The following is a 20,561-nucleotide window of genomic DNA, read 5'->3' as shown; positions in this document are numbered from 1 at the left end:
GTATCTACATGGAGGAGAATGACCCCACTTGAGTTACATGATGTATTCCATGTTGATGCTATGCGACAGTTTTATCGTACCGCCTAAAAAATATTAAAAAAAGGGGGGATTGCCGATATATCACAGCGATTACTCCGACGCGATATCTCGGCCTCCCGGGTGCGTGCAGCCTTTCCGTTGAGGGATACAGCTGTAGGTCTCTTTTTTCCAGGAAGAGATAAATAGAAACTGTACTCCTCCTCGTGGACTACATTATTGTGACCCGCCAATAGTACCACGACCATCGACCGGGGGCCACCTAAAAAGCTGTCCGCACTCCGCGGTTAAATTCCGGGGACCCTTCGGGACCTCTCTGGACCGATGACGTGTGAGATTATCATTGGACGAAAATACAGGATGGACCTCGGCAGTTTTCACTCCATCCAGGCCGTTCCTACGGTGCGGTTGCCAGATGTGCTACACGTACACCGACAGATGTTCCTCAGGAATTAAAACACCAACGGTCCCGTGACGAAAGTTATGTCCGATGGCAGACTCACCAGGCCCAGTCATTCCAGTTCATGCCACGGAGGACCAGTGACGGCTCCGTTAAGCAACACACGGTGCCACAAAATAAAGAGTAATTCGGCAAAAAAAAAAAAAAAAGAAAAATCTATCCATGAACAAAACTTTTAGAACAGTAGTAAGAAAATATCACGAATTTTATGTATGGTGTTACTCTGGTTCTATGATAAATTAATAATCTTGCTGCTCATATTGGTGGCGCGGCGTGCCACCGCTTGAAACAAAATCCATGAGGCTTTTTTAGATTCTTGTTGTTTTAAATGGTCAATTGACTATTCAGCATCTTGTAACTATTAAAGAACGTTAATACATGTAGCTTGTAAAGGAACAATTTTGTATCATCTTCTTGATTGTTTTCCCCTCGGATACAAGTGTTGCCGCCGCCAAAATCCAAGGTACAAAGATCGGATGAGCTGGACAGATGGCAAGTGTTCGGCTGTGCTCAAATGAAGAAGCAAGCTCGACGCTAGCTGTCCCACTGAAAAATAAGAGAGAAAACATCGAAAAATTGTTGGAATTTGTTTAACGAGAGACCTTTCGATGTCTAAGTTTGACAAAAATTTTCAGAAAACAATGGAGATTTCAGAAAAATAAAAGTAGCAAAGTATAAGCGAAAACAATAGTACCTGAAGGTCCTCTGGACGTTGTTTGTACAAAATGAAAGTCAGTGTCCGTTGCTGAGTAAGACAGATGGGTACCTTAGCTGCTCAATAACTATCAGTACATTGCACATCGTGGGGCTTAATTGCGCATGTGCATACGTTGAGTTACAACAGTCAGCTCGTTGGAAAGGTTTTAAACATCTTTCTAGCATAATTGTGAGTGTTCGGAGCTATCATTAGCCGGTTAGATAATGTCAGCAGAGATCATGTGAGGATTCGTGCGGCGTGTATTAAGTCCCACATCGGTTATTCGCAGGGTAGATCTTAAATACTTACATAGGACTAAAAAACTCAAAAAATACCTTCTGGATAGTCATTTGGGATGAGGTCCTGGATTGTTGCAAATAGTATCAGAGTGGGCTCGGTCCATAACTTACATGAATTAGGGGATACTACAGTACAAATTCATTGGGGCCAACCACGGGCCATTCGTGGTGCTTGTGATTAAATTTGAATGGATTTAAACTTTTAGCATGACGAGGACATCAAATTTTAAATGAGGGAAGTATGTAAGGACTCGCACGGGCGTGTATTTAATCTCACATTCGTTATTCACTGGATAAATCTTGGGTACTTATACAGAATTAAAGAACTCAAATAATACCTTCCGACTATCTATTTTGGATGAGATTCTGAATTATTATGGATCGGATCCGAAATATATCAACAAGCATCTGATGTTGAGTAGCCATATCTTTTCCAAACAATTATTCATCATTCATAAATTCATAATTTTTGCATCCATGATTCTATGCCCTCGTGTCCTCGTTCAACAGCACACCAAGTTCTTTCAAAGTATTATGTTTTTTCTTCCTAGCCGTCTCTTTTTTATATTTCTATATATTGACAAGCTTTTCTTTTCTTTAGACGAAAAAAATTTGAATTACACAATAATATAAACCTTGTAACGGCTTCAGCACCCAAAATCTCTTGGAGCTCTCCCAAGGAAGAAGTGACGAAAGTCCCAAAAACATATACCCGCATAATGAGAATGCTGCAAACCTTTGGCCGTTACCTTCCTATTACTTATTTATTTTTACATCATATTCATTACCTTGTTATTAAATAATCATTGTTGATTTTACACCATTTATTATTGTGTCCACAAATTTCAAATACCTTTTAGATAAAATCCTTGATAAAATGCAAACCATCTAACTTCCTTATCCAAGTCTAGAGCAGATGCTCCTTGTATTTTATTCTTGATTTTTCCCATGTTTTATACTTTGACCATGAAATGATTTCATGATCGCTCTACGGAAATATAAAATTTTAAGATCTAATATAAAAATATTTATGGTCATTATATAATAAATAAGAGATTAAATAGAGACAGATCCCTCTATATTTCATTTGCCAAATTTTATATCCATAATTTTAGCATCCATTCCATGATCACCATATGAGACATAGAAAATAAAATCTAGTAATAAATCTTTCTATGCTTTACTGATATTTATACCAAAAGTTATGTTTTCATATAGTAACTACATATGTTTCCATATGATTCTTTAATTACTATATAGAATATGAAAATAAAATGTAATAGTAGAACATGTTTTATTTTATTAATTATATTAATTAAGGTCAAAACTTTATATATATGGAATTGCTATATGCTCTCTAAGTGAAATGGAAAACAAAATCAACTTTAGAAAGTCCCTCTCCAGTCTATTGATCGTGATAAGATCTAAATTTCATGTTTCTATATAATGATAAGAACCATTTATTGATTGTTGCCTGAAACTTGGGTAAGAAAATTTAAAGAGTAGTGTCTCTATTGTACATTTATTATACTATGACCCAACTTTTTTTGTTTTTCTATAAAAGTCATGCATATAGTTACCATTAAACCATTTCATAGTCATCATATGAAAATAAAAATAAAAGTTTTTGACATTATTAAAAGAAAATAAAATCTTAATGTTCGGTACCTTTGTGGTCGATCAAGTATAATAAAACCAAATCTTTATGTTTGCATGTAGTTAACACATGACTATGTCATATTCATTACATGAAATACAAGAAATAAAATTTAATGATAAGCCATTTTATAATTTCATTGATTATAAAGCGATTTGAATTTTGCATTTTCGTATGGTGAGCACATAATCTCTGTATGGCCCCTATATAGTACAGTTATTATATTAAAACCTAACTTTTAAATTTTATATAGAAATCGCGCATACAATTACCATGAAACTATTCCATGTTCACTATTTAGAAATGGGAAGTAGAATATATTGACATTACCAAATGATAAGGAACGCCCAGTGACAAAAACCTTTGTAACTGATTGAGTATAATAAAGCCAAGCTTCTATGTTTTTGTATATTTAGAATGATATCATTTCATGTTCGCTGCATAAAAATATAGAAAATAAAATTTAATGATAAGCCCTTTACGTTTGCATTGATTATACGGAGACTTGAATTTTGTGTTTTCTTACACATAATCTTTGAACGGCCATTGTATGAAATATTTGAAGTCAAATTTAAAGATGTATCATTCTATAGTTCACTAATCGTAACGAGTCTTGGATAATGTGTTTCCATATAATGACCAAAGGACTATTCCATGGTCAGTACATAATACTTAAAGATAAAATTTCACTATAGATTTTTTCATATTTCATTTTTTTAAATTAAGGTATAAATTTTGTTATATCAATATTTGCACCATCTTTTTTTTTTTTTTTTTGGTGAAAACGGCAATTTATATAGCTCTAACGTAAGTACATCCTGCTAACTCAGAAGAAAGTAAAAAAGAACAATGAGAGCAGTAAATCTAATACGGACGTCCAAAATATCTCTCCGGAATGTCGTGCAACAAAGGAGGCGATCCAGTTTGCTGCCTTGTTCGCCTTTCGGAACACATGTGCCGCTTGAAACTCATCCAACTCCATAACCAGCTTGTGAGTCTCACGAATAAGAGGATGACCATCTCCATATTTATCCGTACCCGGGATCCAATTGATCACCATCGATGAGTCCCCCTCGAGGTACACCCACTCGGCACTAGGAGCCCGCCTCGCGTAGGATATACCCTCCCAAACTGCCCGCAGCTCTGCCCCAACTGCAGTAAGTCCGACCGTACGACGTTCCCCAGCTCTGCACCACCCTTGATAAATACCTAATCTACTCCACGAGTGCTTTTTGCCAAATTGAGCATGGCATGATATATTGCTTGAATGAAGCACATAGGAAAACTCATATCTATTTCTTGCCATCGCTAGGCACTCGTCACATGTTTATTATGCTCAATGCCTTCATTAAAATCAAAAAAACCCGTATAGAAGGTTCCATCGATTGCTGGTGAAACCGGTTGAAATCAAGAATTTAGTATAGAAGATTTTGATAATTGATAATGAAATCAAACCCCACAAATACATGCAAAGACAAGTAAAAAGAATATCAATAATAATAAGAGCCTCTACCATAAGCAAATGTCATGGTCAATTTAAAATAGAAGAATACTGGACACAATTTGTTGTGAATACTCCGTCATGGTGAGTCAAACTTCAAAAATCTAAATGGGATACATTCCTCATGTTAACAAATGAAGATACACTCGGCCTAGAGTCACATATATATAGGGGGCGATGGAGCTCAGCATGCAATCTCTTAAAAATAGCAAGCTCATAATGGTCTAAAAAAATACATTTGCATTAGTAATAATTGATATTAAATAGATGCATTTAGCACACACTCTATTAAACCTGATTGGTTATAAATGTTTCTCTTTTCTTAATAGGTACTACACTCCCCAGTTGATCATAGATTACTCAGGATAATGCTAGCTAAAAAAGATTGAAGTGCGAAATTAGTAGATAAGAACTGGGGATTTTGACACTCCAAGGTCCAACTAAAGAAATATAGATCCAATGACGTGGCGGCTCGCCATAGCACAGTCCACTCCGTCGGTACGCAGAAAAAAACGCGCCCGAAACCAAATTTCCTGTCGGGGAGCTGCGACGTGTCAAAAAAAAATCCAGTACCCGCGAGGGATACGAACGCCTCCACCATCCCAATTCCCCGAAACCTCCGCGCGGTGTCGCTCAAGATCCGTCTCGAAGGGGAAATCAAGAAGGAGGAGGAAGAAGAAGACGATATGACCGAAGACCGGATCGATTCCTCCACCTCCGCCTCTGACACCACCGGCGCCGCCGAGAAGGACCCCGCCGCGGCGCCCTCCTCGCTCCTCCGCCCTCGCCGCGAGCTCTTCGAGCACGGCCTCCTCCCCATCTCCAAGCTCATCTTCTCCGACGGAACCCTAACCCTAGCCTCCATCAAGAACAAGCTCCTCCAGCGATCCATCCCCTCCCCCAACCGCGTGGACGCCCCGACCATCGCTGACACCCTCCAGATCTCGCCTGACATTGCCTTTCTCGTCCTCGACACCCTTGCCGCCGTCCTCCCCTCCGATTCCGGCTCCGCTGGCACCGCGGACGTCCACGACCTCGTTCTCTTCCTCTATATCCAGTCGTATAAGCGCCTCGTTCCTCGGGCGCACAAGGACTCGGCTGCCGTCGCTGATGTTTGGCCCTCCACCTCGGCTTTCGATGGATACCTATCCGCCCTCTCGCCGCTTCAGGTAGGGGATTCTTTCCGTTCGTATCTCTCTTTTTCGAATCTCCAACATTCGATCCAAACAAGCTGCTTTTGATGTCGTGTAGCTGCTCTTGATTTCGTGTTTTTGAAATATAAAATGATGGAATTGATGATTTCTAGTGCAGACCGGGGGAGAAAGTTAATTCAATAAGTTCTACACCACAAGTGTTTGATGGTACGTTAGAAGTTGGGCGGTATACAGCTCCGATTACCGTTTCATAATCTAAAACTGTTGCTCGCAGAAATTGATCTACATGCAATCTAAAACAGTCATTGTTACAGGAAAATAAAACATTTGGAAGAAGGAATTTAGTTAGGGCAGAAAAGTTCGGATTAAATTGTCTTTGTTTTCTATTGGACATTCAGCAAGATGAGAAAATCAGTGCGAACTGATGATGAATTATACAAATGGTTGTTTATTTATTTAGTTAGTTATTTTTACTTATGGAGCTAACGCCATCAGCTTCATCCCCTTCTTTTTTTCGGGGATGTGAATGACGCCCATGGTGCTACATCCAGTCATTTATGGTATATTTGAGTCCATAAGATTTCATCTTGTACACTAGATAACTGTTGGAAGTGTGAAATTGTATATCAAAAATTTGGGGCAAGCCAATCAACAGTCTTGTTAAGTATCTTGCCAAAAAGGGGAGGAATTTAATTCCTATATGATTCAACATCCATTTATGGCATAAATGTAATATAAAACCTTTATGAACAGTATCTCTTAAGATACAATTCTTGTTGACTAGTTCTTGTGGGTGATGAGTTTTGATGGAAGATTCCAATGATATAAATCTTGAGACGTGTTTCTTGTTTGCTGCTGTCAACATTGTTTCCACCCTCATTCATGTTAAGAGTGCGAGGTCCTTTATATCGAGCTCTTAAATAAATGATTCAGCATCATTTATTTGATGAAATAGGGAACTTGTTTATTATCAACTATTTTCACTTTCTGGACTTCACCCCTTTTTTTGGTTTGTTCTTTTTTCTTTCACTTTCAAAGTTGGTAATAGAATGTTGAAGCAAATTTGCAACTGAAGAAGATTTGATGCTTTGAATTGCCATAGGCATTTTCTAATAAAAATTGCTGGTACAATCATATTAAATCAATACAGTAATGACAAAGAATTGAAAGTAACTGAAGAATAAGTCTAGACCATAAATGTCTCACATGAAACCCTTTTTCGTTTTCTTGGAGTTTCTTATGATAATACGATTAAAGATTGATCTGTAGGAATGAATCATCATTTGCTGATCTTCTTAAATAATCATGATGAAAATTTCTTTTGCAATTGCACCTGATGAGTTAAATGACCTTCTTCCTTTTAGTGATCATATACTACCTGCAAGTAGGTATTTTTGGGATCCTGTAGTTTATTGCTGCAAGTATCTGAACTTCTGCATTTGATTGATTATAACCCCCCAAAGCCTGGAGTTCCCTTGAGCGTGTGCTTTCTTAAGATCAACATAATGAATGGAGCATTTCAGATGATGAGTTTAGAAATTAAGGTCCGTTTGGGGGAGCTTTTGGAGTGCCAGAAAGTGCAGGGCCAAAAAGCAATTTCTGGCCCTCCAAAATCACTTTTAGATGAAATAGGGGTATTTGGTAAAAATTTCGAAAAGCTGTTTTAGCTTTTCCAGAAGGCTAAAAACAGTTTTTTGGGAGAAGTTCTAATTTGGAGCTTTCCGAAAAATCACTTTTAGGCCCGATCGGGAAGCTGTTTTCTTAACCAATATACTCGTGATAAAATATAACAATTACACAAAATGTCTCTTTAATAATTGCTTAATCAATTTTATTACATAGCTAGAAAATTTGTTATATTATGAAAAATTAATTTACGCTAATAGTTATAATATTTTATATCTTTATTATTGTATTATACTATAAATATAAATATTATATTACATTATATCATAATACATTTATATGTTATATTAAATAATTTAATAGTATAATAAATTATTATGCTATAGTATACAATATTATATTACTATATTATAGTAATATTATATTATAATAATATTATATTATATTACACTATATCATATATTTATGTTTTAATACATATTATATTTTATTATGCTCTGTTGTATAATACTATGCAACGTCTTTTATGATCATCTTGTTATACCAAAAGTACTTTGTTAGTTTGTCTACCAAATACATGTTAAAGTGACACAACACCTTAGAAATGTAGTTACCAAACAACAAACAATTTTTTTATAAAAGCTCTACTTCAGAAAGCTCTACTTCCAAATGTTCTACTTCCAAAAGCTCTACTGCCAACAGTTCTTCCAAACGGGGCTTAATTCTTATATCGGCAAACTTATGAAGAACGTTGAAAGTTGTCAGAAGGAAACCTTGCATTTAAATTGTTAAATTCAGTCATCATGTTACCTCAGCTCTGGATATCATCAATTGCTTGTGTTCAATTATTACAGCTCTTATAATAGATTCCTGTAAGATATATAATTTTGCTAAGAATTTACTCCCTTTGTTGTAATTCTGTGCCTTCTCCATTGCAGCTTGTACGAAGTAATAGTCGTCGTTCTATGCCTTCACAAGCAGATGAAGAAGCCCATCAGTTATCATATTTACAGAAGCATATGGCCAACATACTTACTCTGTTGGCAGAGTCTGTTGAAGGCGAGGGTGATGAGTCTCTGGTTGTTCCACTAGGATATACTGCTAATTTTTTTTCATTCTATCTCTACTGAAATTATTATGTTTTAAGAATAAAAGCATATAAAACATGTTTTGAATTTTGTTCTTTCTATTTTCTCATGATGGGGATATGTTAGAAGTGTACTTATTGTTTAGTTTAGTTAAGTCATGTGGGCCAACATTGGACCTGATATACTGAGAAATTCTGTTCTGAGTTTTTCCCAATACAGATCGTAAAATAGGTTGTGAAATCGGAATTACTTTCAGATTTTGCAGAAATACCTGCAACAGATTGAAGCATCTATCAAGTAGAGGTGAATCTTTTGTCCCAGATGGATAACAAGGATCGAAATACCAAGCATACTTGTGTATCAAACACACCCCACCCCCCCCCCCCCTCTTTTGAGATTGATTCCTAGCCCGAGCCAGCCATGAATCGACCTCATACTGCTCACTACTGAGCTTCAAGTTGTCTTGACACTTTTTTTTTCTTTTTTTTTTTGCATACTACTAAACTGGGCAGAGTGTCTGTATGGTATGTACTGCAGTAATGCTGCATCATCCAATGACCGGTATGGACCTATAGGGCAGTTTCTAAAACCTTGAAGGATACAAGAAATGATAAGGAATATTGAGGGAACAAGCCTGGAGTTTACAGTTTCAGTCCAAAAATTACAGCCATAGATAACCCCTCCCCCGTTTTAAAATTCTGAATTGTTAAACTGGTGCAATTTTTATGTTTATATGACGCTGTTGATTGAGATTATATTTATGTTCATGTTGCACCATGCATCTGTGATGCACTAAGCAGGTTGTGGGCAGGTTTATGATGCATCCCAAGCATCACAGATAAGGGACATGTGAGAAGTAGAGAGACGTTTATGTTTAAGCTTGCTTTGCTTTTGTTTTGAAATTTATGTAGAGTCATTGCTACTTTATTGCGCGCTGCTAGTTCACTTTTTTGCACCAAATTTTTGGATCAGTATATAATGCTTTGTTTAAAATGCAATAATGATCTAAAAGTTAGTTCCTTTTTTCATTATTGTCCATAATTTACTTATTTATTTAAAATACATAAATGTGTATTTATTTACTTATCAAGCCAATGTTCTCATTGCATATTATGGATCTTCAGTAACATTATATCAGAGCCTGATGCTTGTCTTAGGTCAACCATTTGGAGACAATAGAAGTGTAATTTTGGCTTGTTTGTAGGTGATACCATTGGAAAGGTTTGAGCACCTTGGGTTCCTTATTCAGTTCTCTGATGGAATTCCATTGAAGGAAGCAGCTCTCTTTTTTGCAAATTCAGATCCAGTGATGCCCGCTGTAGCTGTCCCTGCTGCCCATGTTCATGACTGGGTTTTGCAGCACATAACTGTTTCATTAGAGCATAATGCTGAGAGGGTATCAGCAAAAGAAAATGGTCCACAAAATTTCTCAGATCTGGATGTGCCTATGTTTGATGCCTCTGTAAGGGTACAAAGCAGCAGCTCACCGACTGTGGTCTCTGTGAAAAACAGTCCTGCATATTCTAGAAGTCAAACTTTTGTAGAGGGTATCTCAAAAGCTTCTGTGGTTAAGCAGGAATGTGATATTAAAGGACATTCTGTAAAGGTAGTGCTACATCACCAATTCTTTTGTCAACATATTTGCATATTGATCTTTTGTTTTTTCTGTAGTGTGCACTTGTTCATTGCTTAGTTGGATGATCATCAGTTTAGATTTTGCCATGTCTAGAAAATTTTGATTGTAACCCATAAGCACTTTATAATGTCTATTTGACAAGCTGTTTTTTAATCAACTCTTAGAAAATAAGATTATACAGAACCTGATTTTAGTAAGTTTTAGTTCATATTGTTTGATAAGATGTCAAACCAGGTTTTAAGACCCAATATTGGGTTTCATTACTACCTTCTAGAAACCAAATTTTCATTGCCTGATCACAACTTACTATGTCAAGGAAAAGCTTGACTCCCACACTGCTCCCTCGTTTTCCTTTGCCCCTTCTTCATTTCCTTCTCTTCTTCCATTTCCACCCTCTTTGCCTTTGTATTTTCAATCAATGGAATATAATTTCAACTCCAATTGGCTGTTGATGTTGTAATAGTCATCTCTGTTAGCACAGTTGTGTAGGTGTTGAAAAATTCCCAGGAATCCATAACTTTGGAAGCCAACATATTTGAATTTGTAGGCTGAAACTAACTGATGTAATGTCAAAGCCTATGAATTCTTCTATCAATGGTTTGGGAGGACTGACTTAACATAATGGCCCTTCCTGAACAATTTTTTGGGCGCTCACCTACTTCATGAATCATTCTGCATTTCTTTTTATAGGAACATAAGATTCACAAACAATATGAACTGTGCTTGAAGTAAATGATGCAGTGGAATTTATCTTTCCCAAATATAACAGAAATATGCAAATAAATAATCATAATTCCCCCTCTCCCAAGAGAATGAAGAGAAAGCACACTTTAAAGAACTTGTGACTTTTCAGGAGAAAAAGAAGCTACCATCATGTTATCTGGAGTCTGAAAGCTAAGTCATGATGCTTATGAGGGAGTTTACCAGATATTACAAGAACAGAGTTCTTTAGGGATCAATGTTTTACAGTACAGTGACATGATGAAGGTGCTCAAATCACTCTCTACATCTTAAAAGACTCCATTATGTATCGGGAAGTGGAAGCAACCTTTAGAGAGTATCCAGTAAGTGGGAGAAAGGATAGTTGACACCTTACTAGACTGAATGTACCAGTCATCCAGGGGAATCTAGTGGTAGTGAGGGTTGCAAGATGGAAAACAAAAAGTTGTTTTTCTTTGTGGGGTTAATCAGAAAGCCTCTGAGCTTGGAAAAAGGGAAAAAACCTTTTTTTTCCCCTCCATACCAGTGTGCTGGATCTCATTTTTTTTGTCTGGATTCCAAGAATTCTTATGAACTTGACATCAGAACAAGGGAAGGAAGTTTGCCTTTATTGCACTTATTCCCAAGAAGGATGGACTGGGGAGTTTTTTGTACTTTTGACCTTAATCTTTAAAGATGTTCTTTAATAGCAACTCATATATTTGCTGAAATGATTTTACGTGGTCATTTTACATCACTAAAGTGTTTTTTAGAGGAGACATATGCTTTGCTCTGTAAATAATGGAATCAAATTCTAGGAGCTTTTGGTAAACATGACCTATGAAAAGCATTTGACACGGTTGACTTGAGCATGATGGAGGTTTCTGGAGAGATGAAAGTCATGCACGCTGTGTTTCCTTGGTTTTGTTTGTGTTGTGACTAAGAGGACTTCAAAAAGATTTTTAGTTCCTGGACACATGCACAAAGATTTTAAGTGAAATGTTCCTAATGGCTATGATAGTTAATCTCGTAGAAGTCTTCAAGTTTCCACTTTTTGAATTCATTTTGCATTTGGTGATCATTATTTCTTTATGGACCATCATCGAATGGATTCAATTTAAAAATTTTGAATTTTGGGTGGTCCAAGTTGATGAGGTATTGTTTTTGAAAACAAAACTGGTTCCTTTATTTTTTAGAATTATAAATAAATTTGATCACATACCAGATTGCCACCGCCAACCTTGTTACCTTGTAACAAAGAAAAGAAGAGAAAAATGAAGGATCATACTATTGCACAGACTGTTTCTAGGAGTAAGGTAGATTGGTGCAACATTGGACTACATCTATACAGAAACTTGTGCACCTGATTTGGGAGCACTGTCATGAATGCGAACTTATGATAAAGTTAAGTTGCTGGTGTAGGATTGTCGATTACATGCTAACGAGTGACAGGTATGGTTCTAACTATAATGCTCGGGTACCGACATGATCCTTTAAGCCCTCAACTTGAATTTGAATGGGACAAACAGATTCTAGAACTTTATATTCTTATTGCTTGAATGAAAAGAAAGCATGTTAAATTATAAACAAGAGCTAGAAGGAGTTTGAGATAACTAGTAGCTATACCTTACTATTGAAGGTTGATTGACATTCAAAATCTATCAGAGCCTTCGAAAGGTTGTTTGCAGCTCCCCAGAAACCATCAGGTTGATGTCGAATGATCTTCAGAATCTATCAGAGCTTGCTTGGATCCATGTAGAGAGGACATTAAAGTTTGCCTAAGAATTAAACTTTTTTATTTTCTTTAATTAAAAATAAAACTGAGTGTGAAAGAGGATTTTATAGGCTCCAGTGCCTTACACTGATGGGAATCTGTGGATTCACTGAAAATTTGATGTGAACTAGGACAACTTACACAAAAAAAATATATCCTGAAACCAATTTCCAAGCTATTTTCAGGTTACACTATTGGACAATAGAGTTACCTATGGTTTACCTTAAGTTACGATATGATAGATTGCTTCCATCATTTCTGGATTTGCAGTTAGTTTGAACGATATCCAATAATTATTTGAAAATGGCATGAATAGGAAACAAATTATAAACCATTTTCATGCCATATGTAGATACACTAACATGTCTGCTGGAAAATTTTCTTTGTTTCCTCAACAAATGCTATAAATGTCCTAAAGCATTTGTTCCGACATATTCTTATATGCCGTACATATGCTGAAAATTTTAATTTACTTCTTTGAAGCCTGATTTGGTTTTGGCCATCACAATTAGTTGTCATTTGTAGGTTTTAAACTGCCATGACTCGGTGATATACATTCTAGCACCGTTGAGGTATGCTACTGTTTATGGATGTTCTGATGCAACCATCATTCTTGGTGCTATTGGTAAGGTATGTTTGGTAACTTTGGGTGATTTATCATTACTATTATTTGGTAAAATTTTGTAGAAGTCTCTTCATTTTGTTTTTTTTATGAAATTCATCAATTTGAACAATTTCTGTAAATATGTTGGATAATTCTGTACGTTATTGTCACATGTTTATCAGTTTTGAGTTGTGTAAACACATCAATTTACACAATTTCTACATGTTTTTAAAGTAATTCTGCACACTGTCTTGTTAGTTTTCCTGGATTCTTGTTCCATTTCTGCATCAACCTGATCTCATTCATTTGATATATTCACCTGATGAAGCAACTGGGCCAACTCAGTAACTTCTTCTTGATCCTCCTCTGTTAATAGATGTCTAAACATAGGCTAAACAGAAGCTGCTCCACTAACCTCTGTCACATAATCAGCCGCCAAACTATTCTGATTCTCTGCAAGCTGAAACAATCTAGGAAACATCTGATTCAATATGAGTTTCCCTTCCCTATCCAACGATCCTTCCAGGGCAGAGTGTCTTCTCCAATTCTCACCTTTACCTTTTATTCCTTAAAAAATTCTTTTCTGTTCTCAGAACATTTTTCCAGATAGATCATGTATTTTTCTAATGTACAAAGAGGAACTATCCAACCTCCTCCTTTTATAATAAATAAGCGTGACGAAAAGTTTCCAGGGTAAGCTTCGTTCTTGATGTAGGCGTCACCACTACTTAGACATCAGAGCTTCATCGAACAATTTCAGATCATTCACCCCAGCCCCTCTTCTTCTTTCAGCCTATCAACCATCCTCCAATAAGCTAGATGCTGGCCCCTTTTGACTCCATTCCCTTTCCAGAGGATGCTTCTTTTCGGCGCATCAATTCTCTTCCTTACCCAATTTGGTAACAGAAATGCAGAGATGAAGTACACTGGAATAAATGAGAGTACATAACTGACTGCAGCCTCCCTCCCAATGAGAGAAAGCTTGTTTTCCATCCAGCCAGCTTCTTTTCTACTTTCTCAGTTAACATCTGTATGGGATGAACTTTGATAATCATTTGAGCGCATTGTTAATCCACTTTTGGATATATTTTTTTCGCTTGTTGGTTTCCTATGTAAGAAATAAAGAAGTAATCATAATATGTTGTAGAGCAATATGATATATTATCTTTTTGTTGCTGCTACCAGTTATGTAAAGAAATCTATAGTCAGCGCTTGCATATTGTCAATCAAGATTGCTTTGTTTCTACATTTGTCTCTCATCTGTGTATGCATACATGTTCTATATGCTCTTTCTGTTAATAATAAATAACTCATTCATTTACACTTCTAGTTTGCCATTCTGAAGTTATACTTATGGTTCTTGCATTTTTTCAGGCTGTAAGAGTGGAGCATTGTGAAAGGGTACAAGTTATTACAGCTGCAAAATGCATTTGTATTGCTAATTGTCGTGAATGTGTGTTTTTCCTGGGGGTAAATCAGCGACCTCTTATTGTTGGGGATAATCATAAATTAGAAGTAAGCAATTTGTTATTCATGCTGGTGCCTTCTTCGTTTTTTGTCTGCCTGTTTATTATACATACGTACGTACATGAGTGCTTGCTTGCATGGATGCATGAATGATGGAGTCCAATAATGCAGGTTAATCGTGGTAGAGATTGGTGTTTTGGTGCATGTATTGTAGAATTCATTGAGGATAGGTTGAGGAACGTGAGTCTCTAGGAAGTTTTGGAGTTGCATCAATTAAGTACTAACTATGAAGTGAGAATTCACCAAGATGATCAGGAATATAAACAGAATCTGGTGGTTCATCACAAGGAGAGGGACTCAGATCCTTTTGGAGGGTCAAAGAAGAAGACGGAAAAATAATAATGTGGATGAAAGATGTGTGATAATTTGGAAAAGTTAGTTGTGACTAGACCATAATTGGAATGAATGATTAAAAAGGACTCTCGAAGAAGAGACCTGGACAGTTAGGAGAAAGGGCTTGTTAATTATGTTTTTTAGTTGATCATGAATTCTGTTAGTCAGAAATATATCTTCTAGTCATGTAGCAGGTGGCTCCATGCAATAGAATATGTAGCAGGGGGCTCCACACAATTGAACACCTTGCCTTGAATCCAGCAGCCAACAAGTCCTAATAGCCACTTGTCCAAGGTCCTTCAAGCTTTATTTAATACCTCCATTAGTAAAAGAAAGAAATTAAATCCTTCTACTTTGGCAAAAGACCCATAACCATGTTAAGTATATCCCCCCACCCTATCTTAAGAATTATTTTCTTGACCTTAAACTTTTATTTTAGTCATGCCAACAATATGTCTTATAACCATCAGATTGTGGTAAAAGGCTTGAAAGGAATCTGAAAAATGCTGTTAAATTTGAAACATATTCTTCAAAACCCTTAGGAATTAGGATGAAGTCTTTCGTATATTTTTGACTGTTTTTTGGTAGGGCTTGATTGATGTCACTAAAGAATATATATATATAGATGGACTTTGCTCCTCTTGAGAGAAGAGGATATCCATTCATCTTGACTCCAAAATCAATGATGGCACATCCAAATTGACGTTTTACACTATTGATCATGATCTATACCAAGGTTTTAAATATTGATATTGAATCCATGTCGTTCTTCTGATGGAATGGCATGGTATTGGTATCTATAGTACTACCAAAACTGATAGCTTCCAAAAGAATGAAAAACGATATAGTCGGTACATTACCATCAGTTACCATTAGTATGCACCAGTGTGAACCAATATGACAGGTATGTATCGGCATAGCTGTTTTAGTATTCGAGCAACCATGCCGATGCCAATTTTTCTCTAGAACTGTACGTACTGGTCTTACCATCTAGTTCCGATGGTTTTTGAAACCATGATCTATACTACTGAAAACATCTAGCAATCAAAAATTACATATTTTTGTGGTCTCTCTACCTCTGACACAAAAATGGACGGTTTTTATTGAGCTAGTTTGCTAATACATGAGAGTATTTAAATTGAGAATCCATCTTAATGATTATACTCTAGAACTTGTTAAAATATGTAGAGATTGAAAATTAATAGATTTTATGCTTAGATCATAGCAAACATGGCCTTATATCATTTTAGCCGTTCATTTTTGCACATACTTGATATATAGGTTAGATATTACCAAAATATAGGATTGTTGGTTTCTAGGCATTTCTAGCAATATAGATCGCGAGTAACTTTGTGAATCTTCAATTTGGATGTTTTGTTATTGATTTTGGAATCGAGAGGAGTATATACTTTCTCCTCTCAAGAGGAACATAATCCATATATAATTTTGCAATGATGTCACCATCTACTGATGACAGTTGATTCTTTGCAGCCTAGAGTACAATATTTTTTTCTTAGATGATATTCTCTCTTTACCTCATTCGACTTCAGAATTGTTCAAGAGACTCCATCTCTCATATCCTCAATCTGTTAGGATTCTAAATATGCTAATACTTGATCTGTGAACATGCTCTGCCTCCCTATTGTGAAAAGAAATTTGACAAAGAAACTATCCTGGTTATGATCACTGTTGGGAATCTATCAGTGAAATCTGAACACCAACTATCAACCCCGAAATAATCTATTTTGTAAATAATCAATAGGCTATTCTGGAACCCCTGCAACCTGTGCAATAGGATGTAGACAACTTCTTGTCAGAATTTTCTGGTAACATCATGTGTCCTGACAGTGTTCCAAAATATCCGGACTATGATGAGCACTAAGAAGCACCAGCACATGCAAAACTAATCTATTTCTTGACATAAGAAATAAAAATGTTGACGTTACCAGTACTAATTCAAATTATTCAAAAATAGTTGTGCATATACATTTTTAGTTTTTCGTGCAACATTGAATTTCTGCCCCGCTTTGTCCAACAGGTGGCACCATTCAATACCTATTATTCTCAGTTGGAGGAGCACATTGCTCAAGTTGGTGTGGATTTAACTGTCAACAAATGGGATGAACCATTGGTGCTTGGAATGGTTGATCCTCATGATTCATTATCTCACCCTGCTGGGGTTTCTGATGTCCAAGCTGAGTCTGCAACATGCCTTGATCCTGATCAATTCACTATTTTTTTGGTATGCCTCAACTTTACTAGGCTGATCCATGTAGACAGTGTTGATACGTATGTACGTATGTGTACATACGTATGTATACGTATGTATGTATGTATATGTGTCTACATATATATATATATATCATGGTATATCGTACCGGGCGTACCGTACCGGTTCGATACCGGTACCGGTGGTATACCAACACTCGGTATACCAAAAAAACTGCATACTGTACCGTACCGACACTGTGGTACTGGTATGGGGTCCGGTACCAAGATGACGAACCTTACTATATATATTTCCATTATGACATTTTTTTGAATTCTTGGACATCTTTCTTTTTTAACTTCTTATTTTATCAGGCCTCAGTTATTCCGCCGCAACTTTTTTGACTTGTCAACTCCCAATATTCCTGATACCATTAATTTATTTTTTTTTTTCAGTCGTCATAATGGGATGTATAACTGTTGCCCGAAATAAGAACCCTCACTTGATCTGCTGTCCGCAGATGTCTCTTGAATATTTGCCATTCTGCTCAAATGTGAAATCTGGTGACTTAATCTTCTATCTTGTGTCCAGATTCCGAAGTGTTTGGGAGCTGAATCCCCACAGCCCACAAAATACATCCCGTTTCGATTGCCTGAAATTTACTCAGAGTCCCAAAAGAGAAAGGTAAGAAGTATGCTAGAATATTAATACCGCATAGTTTGCATGCACTACTCTTATGCGTAGGTTCTCTCTTTATTTAATAAATTTTAACTCTGGTGTCACATTTTAATTAGTCAATTTCTGTCTAAATCAACATGTATGTTGGTTTTTGTTAACAATTCCAGTGCTGGTATTTGGCTTTTTTTTTCTTCTTTTACATGCAAGCTATTGTATTTTCTTCTAACTTATTTACATGTAATATAATTAAATTTCAGCATTCGGTTCTGAGTGATATCCAACAAGCTCTCAGGGATGTGCAACTTGATGCAAATCGGAAACGAGACTTAGCAATGGCATTGCATGTACATTTTAAAGACTGGTTATATGGTAATTCTTAGATGCTTAGTTTCTATTTAACAATCCCCCACCCCTCTGTATCAATATCACATGTCTAGAACATCAGTTAGTCATTATGAAAAAAAAATATTTTGACAATGGAATATTTATCTTTATATAACCAATATCCTCATGTATTTTATTATTTTTAACCAAAAAAATTTCTGTTAACAATATGCATGTCCCATAATATCTCATGTTCCAATATGAGATGGTGGTTCACTCATGATCACGAATTTCATAGCTAAAAGATCCGCAGAACTGATGATGCCTGTAATGCCATAGACAACCACCTTGTGTGTCTGTGCATATGTGTGTGTGTGTGTGTACATATGTGCATGTATAGCACTTGAATTTCGATATATTTGTGACAGTAAAAAACTATCTACTGCAAACACCTTTGGTTTCCCAAAAGAAAGACATGGAATAGGCTATGTTTATACTGGTGTAGATGGACATACAATTCCTAAAAAATTAAGTTGGCATTTTTTCATTGTTTACTCTTTGGGACCACATGCTCAGGATTTTTCATGTTTATAGGTAAAGGTGGGATTCTTGAATTCAGAATGTGTTCTGCAACTGTAAACAGAACTTTCCCTGTTAATATGATAGTGCAGTATGCTGCTATTTGTATTTGCCAATTAGGTTCTGCAGTATGATTATCAGTTTTTCCTTCACGATGGTTCTAATTGCAGTTGTTTTATGGTCCTGAAAACATTTTGCATCATAACTTGTTTCTTGTCTGTTGGTTTCAGTTTGGTATTCTCGTCAGCAATCTTATTCCATAACTCTGCTCTGTTGTTGGGTTAACATGGTTGTTCCGTTTATATATTTTATCAAAATACACCAATAGTGAAGGATCAGGGGCTTTAGCCCCCAGATTTAGAATATTGCATTTACCCAAGAATTTTTTCTATGTTCCCTTATTGCTACAGAGTTTTGAATTATTTGGATGTGAGAACACCAAGTAGTGTTGGTCATAATACTTGAATTAGAAAAATAGGTATAATTATATAGCATATTCTGATGCAATGAAAAATATGTGACTTGTTATCTGGTGTTATAATGTTTCATTTTCTGTTGTAATCAGTTAAGAGTGACTGATTGCAAGTTTTGTATCTGAATGATAACTAAATTTAACATTGAAGTGGAAGTAGCATAACTATTTTTTCTTGCAATGCCTTTTTCATCTTATTACTAATTTATCTGTAGCGTCAGATGATACCATATATGTTCTGGAGACACTAATGCTCATGTGGACTGCTGCTTTTTTTCAGATAGAAACAGGTAGAAGTTTGACTGTGCCAACTTTTTAATCTATTTTGCAGCTTCTGGAAATATACGCCAGCTTTATTGTCTACAAGGGGATTGAACTGATGAACTGATGAGTATTTATTGTGGAAGGTGTAATTCTAGGCTTCCTAGGTTTTGTAAAGTAAGACCTCAGCTCAACACCTCTGTATCGCTTCTGAGCCGCCGTCAAAATTTTCATCCATTGCAGTTGCTGGTGTGATTCTGTGTATTTTATGACTGGATATATATCTGGTTACCCCATTTGTAGTGGGTCAACAGAAGCAACGGGAATATGCATGCATGTTCTTTTGTTATTAAGGTGGGGTTTTTTGGATACACCTTAGGGCTTGTGGGTGGTTTGTGTGAGGATGTTGTGGTACATAACTGGGTAGAGATGCTGGTAGCTGCACTGGAATCGATTTGTTTGCTGCTGAGAAATAAATCAATTATCTAAATCAACTTTTATATATATATATATATATATATATATATATATATATATATATATATATATATATCTTGTGTGACAATTGATTTTGGCATGAACATTTAAATTGGTACCATGGTACGGAAACTTGGAGTTTGTCTGCTAGCTGCTTGCCTTAAGCCTTGCGTTTAAAATTTTGTTAAATCATGTACAATTGTCAGCAAATCATCTAAGCAATGTTTCAGATTTCATCAAGGGTGTTTTTATCATGTTTACATGGGTCAATATTTGACTTTTTTTCCTGTAAATCTTATTTGCTGTTGGGGCTACAGTGATGGGACTTGTGTATATGTTATTGTCCACAGGCTTGTCTGGATGTTAGAATATGTTACTGTCGAATTAAAGAATTTTTCAATCCATGATTTCTTTAATCAGATAAAGATATATAGTTCTTCTTGCAACGCTCACGACCCAGCATTAACGAA

At 36.1% G+C, this 20,561-nt stretch overlaps 1 protein-coding gene across 4 annotated transcripts; it reads left to right on the top strand.

Moving 5' to 3' along the window:
- The first annotated feature begins 5,135 nt into the window (after positions 1-5,135).
- On the top strand, positions 5,136-20,104 carry LOC103705380 (uncharacterized). Of its 4 annotated transcripts, none has more exons than XM_088716311.2 (9): positions 5,136-5,819; positions 8,369-8,509; positions 9,723-10,124; positions 13,153-13,257; positions 14,606-14,746; positions 17,130-17,333; positions 17,892-17,984; positions 18,236-18,347; positions 19,685-20,104. In XM_088716311.2, the coding sequence occupies exons 1-9, from the start codon at positions 5,337-5,339 to the stop codon at positions 19,726-19,728; spliced, it is 1,725 nt and encodes a 574-aa protein (XP_088572437.1). In that variant the 5' UTR covers positions 5,136-5,336; the 3' UTR covers positions 19,729-20,104. The 4 variants fall into 4 exon arrangements, with proteins under 4 accessions (XP_088572437.1, XP_088572434.1, XP_088572436.1 ...); XM_088716308.2 differs by having other exon boundaries at positions 5,192-5,819; positions 19,634-20,104; XM_088716310.2 differs by lacking the exon at positions 14,606-14,746 and having other exon boundaries at positions 5,192-5,819.
- Positions 20,105-20,561: the final 457 nt, after the last annotated feature.

This window comes from Phoenix dactylifera, chromosome 2 (assembly GCF_051530095.1).
Source record: "Phoenix dactylifera cultivar Ajwa chromosome 2, Ajwa_hap1_PhDact_Kaust_v1.1, whole genome shotgun sequence".
NCBI lineage: Eukaryota > Viridiplantae > Streptophyta > Magnoliopsida > Arecales > Arecaceae > Phoenix > Phoenix dactylifera.
The sequence above is the reverse complement of the archived record's forward strand: the minus strand, read 5'-3'. Positions and strand labels throughout refer to the sequence as shown.

Excerpts from the sequence above, each read along its gene's own strand:
- LOC103705380 (XM_088716311.2), top strand. The coding sequence starts at position 5,337 with ATGACCGAAGACCGGATCGATTCCTCCACCTCCGCCTCTGACACCACC. Across the intron at positions 10,125-13,152 it reads TTAAAGGACATTCTGTAAAG|GTTTTAAACTGCCATGACTC; the intron begins GTAGTGCTACAT and ends TGTCATTTGTAG. Across the intron at positions 17,334-17,891 it reads ATCAATTCACTATTTTTTTG|ATTCCGAAGTGTTTGGGAGC; the intron begins GTATGCCTCAAC and ends TCTTGTGTCCAG.